This window comes from Procambarus clarkii, chromosome 69 (assembly GCF_040958095.1).
Source record: "Procambarus clarkii isolate CNS0578487 chromosome 69, FALCON_Pclarkii_2.0, whole genome shotgun sequence".
NCBI lineage: Eukaryota > Metazoa > Arthropoda > Malacostraca > Decapoda > Cambaridae > Procambarus > Procambarus clarkii.
In genome coordinates, this window is record NC_091218.1 from 27971258 (window position 1) to 27974710 (window position 3453).

Here is a 3453-nt window from a genome sequence, read left to right on the forward strand (position 1 = left end):
ACGTGCCTTAACCGTGTACGTATATTGGCTGTGACTGCATGTATGTTGTGTAGGTTTCCATGGACGTATCTATCCTGAGACTACGTTCGTGTTGTGTAAACATGGACTGACGGGGTCATCTGTTCGGATCCCTCTTGCCGCACACTCACCGCTCAACACAACATCGTATTTACCTGAGACTTTGGCCAGTCACTCACCGCACGCGTGACTGTAGGCCCTAATGTCCCTATCTGCATTCCCACGCAAGCATCTATGACCTCCCTGGCCCTACGTGAGGCTTCTGTTCTAGTGACACTGCCTGGTTAAGTGTTGCACGTCACTGACTTTTGGTACTAGCAATGTTTGCAACAAGGCACTTCAGCAGTACCAGTTGCGATGCTGAAAAATTTTCAACGAAGGAGTTTTTTTTTGTATTATTATATACTGAATTCATCGCTGAATTGCTTCAAGCTTATGGTAGACATATATTGATGTCTGGGTATAGATAGGCACTGCCTCGTATAGGTCAATTGGTCTTCTGCAATTACATGTATAATTATGTTCTTATGGTCCGACTCCTGCAGGTAGTTCTTGCCTGCCTGGCCGCCATGGCCGCCGCCGCCCCCCAGCTCCAGGACCCCCCACCTGTGGCCATCCTCCGCGACGACCGTCAGCACTCCAGCGACGGTAACTTCAACTACGCCTTCGAGGCCGAGAACGGCATCGTCGCGCAAGCTAGCGGCACCCCGGGCTCTCAGGGGCAGACGAACGTCCAGGGCGTCTACAGGTGAGGGCTTCTTGTTTATTTGAGGGTTAACTCTCGATCTCACGATACATCCACAGATCCATCTGCTGTATTTAAAAACCAAATTCTCGAAATTGATTTGACAAAATTGTTAAAATATCTGACGTTGAAGGTAGCAAATGCTTAAATAATATATTTTTTCCGCAGTTTCCCCTTTCCAGACGGCACAGTGGCTGAGGTCCGATACATCGCCGACGACTTCGGCTACCGCGTCGAGTCCGACATCCTCCCCACGCCCCACCCCCTCCCTGCCCACGCCCTCGAGCAAATTGCCTTCGCCGAGGAGCAGCGCGCTAAGGGCGTCACCTTCGAGTAATATCTGGTTGACGGGCGGGTGGCTCTGATGTGTCTGGCGCTGATATGCGTACTCTCATGTCCAGTTACATGAGAGTAATTACCTAGCAAAGATTACGAGCTTCAACTCCTGGCCCTCGCCCTTCCAACTCCCAACTCCTTTTTTTTCTGTCAAATTTTCATTTCAGACGATGATTGGAGTCGGTCATCACTACCTCCTGCTCTAATTCATTCTATCTGATCACTGTCTAAGCTTCTCTGTTGCTTACCTGCGTGTCCCGCTTGATTAATATCCTCTCGTTATGTTGCTTCTCTTCTTAAACATTAATGTCTTTGCTAACGTTAACATTTCAAACACCGACAGTATCGTATACGTCTTGATCATGTCCCCATCTAGCCCTCATATTTATTTGGTGGTAATGAGGCTCATTTCTCTCAGTTGGGTCTTCGTAGCTTAATTATCTCATCTCTTAATCTTGTCTTGTTACAAAATTCTTAACTTGATAATTTTTTGTATTACGTCGTGGCTCCATGCCTGCGCTGAATACTTCATTACTGGTCTCACATACGTTGTGTGTGTACTCACCTATTTGGACTCACCTATTTGTGCCTGCAGGATCGAGCATTGAGTCTTGGATCCCGCCTTTCGAGCCATCGGTTCTTTACAGCATTGACTCCGGTCCTATTTCTCTATCACACCTAATTTGAAAATTATGAATAGAATTTGCTTCCACAACCTGCTCCTTAAGTGCATTTCATTTTTCCACTACTTTCACGCTAAAGGAAAACTTCCTAACATCTCTGTGACTCATCTGAGTTTCCACCCATGTCCCCTCGTTCTGTTACTATTCCGTGTGAACATTTCGTCCATTTCCGCTCTGTCAACCCCCCTGAGTATTTTATACGTTCCTGTCATATTTCCCCTATCCCTTCTTGTTTCTAGTGTCGTAAGGCACAGTTCCATCAGGTGCTCTTCATACCCCCCATCCCTCGGGACAAGTCTCGTTGCAAACTTCTGAACCTTTTCCAGTTTCATTATATGCTTCTTCAGATGGGGACTCCATGATGAGGCGGCATACTCTAAGACTGGCCTTACGTAGGCAGTGTAAAGCGCCCTAAATGCCTCCTTACTTAGGTTTCTGAATGATGTTCTAACTTTTGCCAGTGTAGAGTACGCTGCTGTCGATATCCTATTTATATGCGTCTCAGGAGTTAGATTAAATATTACGTCCACGCCCAGGTCTCTTTCTCGAGTCGTCACAGGTAGGCAGTTACCCTTCATTGTGTACTGTCCCTTTGGTCTTCTATCTCCTAGTCCCTAGTCATCTGTCACAACTGTTCTCATCAACTTTGCGTCATCCGCGAACATCGACATGTAGGATTCTACTCCTGTAAACATGTCGTTAACGTATATTAGAAATAGAATTGGAACCAGCACCGATCCTTGAGGTACTCCCCTCGTTACTGTTCGCCAGTCCGACTTCTCGCCCCTTACCATAACTCTCTGGCTCCTTTCTGTTAGGTAGTTTCTTACCCATGCTAGGGCCTTTCCGCTCACTCAAGCCTGCCTCTCAAGTTTGAATAGCATTCTTATGTGCGGTACTGTATCAAAGGCTTTTTGGCAGTCCAGAAATATGCAGTCAGCCCAACGTTCTCTGTCCTGCCTTATCCTCGTTATTTTATCATAGAATTCCAAAAGGTTTGTTACGCAAGATTTCCCTTTCCAAAACCCATGTTGATGTTTGTTTACAAACCTAATGTTCTCTAGGTGTGCAACCAGTCTTAGCCTAATTAGCCTAATCAAGCATTTTACAGGGGATGCTTGTCAGTAATGCAGGTCTATTCACTTTCCCTTTCTTGAAAATCAATACGACATTTGCCCTCCTCCAGCAATTGGGCAATTCTCCCGACATAAGGGATTCATTAAAGAGCCTTGCCAGAGGTACGCTGAGGGCCTGCGCTGCCTCTTTTAGTATTCACGGTGATACTTTGTCTGGTTCAACCGCTTTAGTTGCATCCAGTGTTGTCAACTGTTCCATTACCTCCTCTGCTGTCACCTCTATATCTGATAGTCTTTCATCTAAGGTAATCACCTAATGTAATCTGTGTGTGTGTGTGTCTGTGTGTGTCTCTGTGTGTCTCTGTGTGTGTGTGTGTGTATGTCTCTGTGTGTCTGTGTGTTTGTGTGTGTGTGTGTGTGTGTGTGATGTATGTTTTTATGCATTCGAATACAAATTTGTGGGAATTGTGACATTAATTTGTACTGAATAGGCTAATAAACACTATCTGGTCTACCTCCCTTGTTGCTTCCTCTGGTGATTGTGTTGCCCAGAGTGCCGTTTTGTTATTACAAGTTTACAACTACTTAACCTTTA

At 45.7% G+C, this 3453-nt stretch overlaps 1 protein-coding gene across 1 annotated transcript; it reads left to right on the plus strand.

Annotated features, from left to right (window-relative positions):
- The first annotated feature begins 397 nt into the window (after positions 1-397).
- On the plus strand, positions 398-3453 carry LOC123772281 (cuticle protein AM1199). Its single transcript, XM_045765367.2, has 2 exons — positions 398-766; positions 932-3453. Exons 1-2 carry the CDS (start codon positions 528-530, stop codon positions 1098-1100), a joined length of 408 nt encoding a protein of 135 aa, XP_045621323.2. The 5' UTR covers positions 398-527; the 3' UTR covers positions 1101-3453.

What these genes read in the sequence shown, in the direction of transcription:
- LOC123772281 (XM_045765367.2), top strand. Translation starts at nt 528, where the DNA reads ATGTATAATTATGTTCTTATGGTCCGACTCCTGCAGGTAGTTCTTGCC. An exon ending in AACGTCCAGGGCGTCTACAG is followed by an intron (nt 767 to 931) that starts GTGAGGGCTTCT and finishes TTTTTTCCGCAG; the next exon opens with TTTCCCCTTTCCAGACGGCA.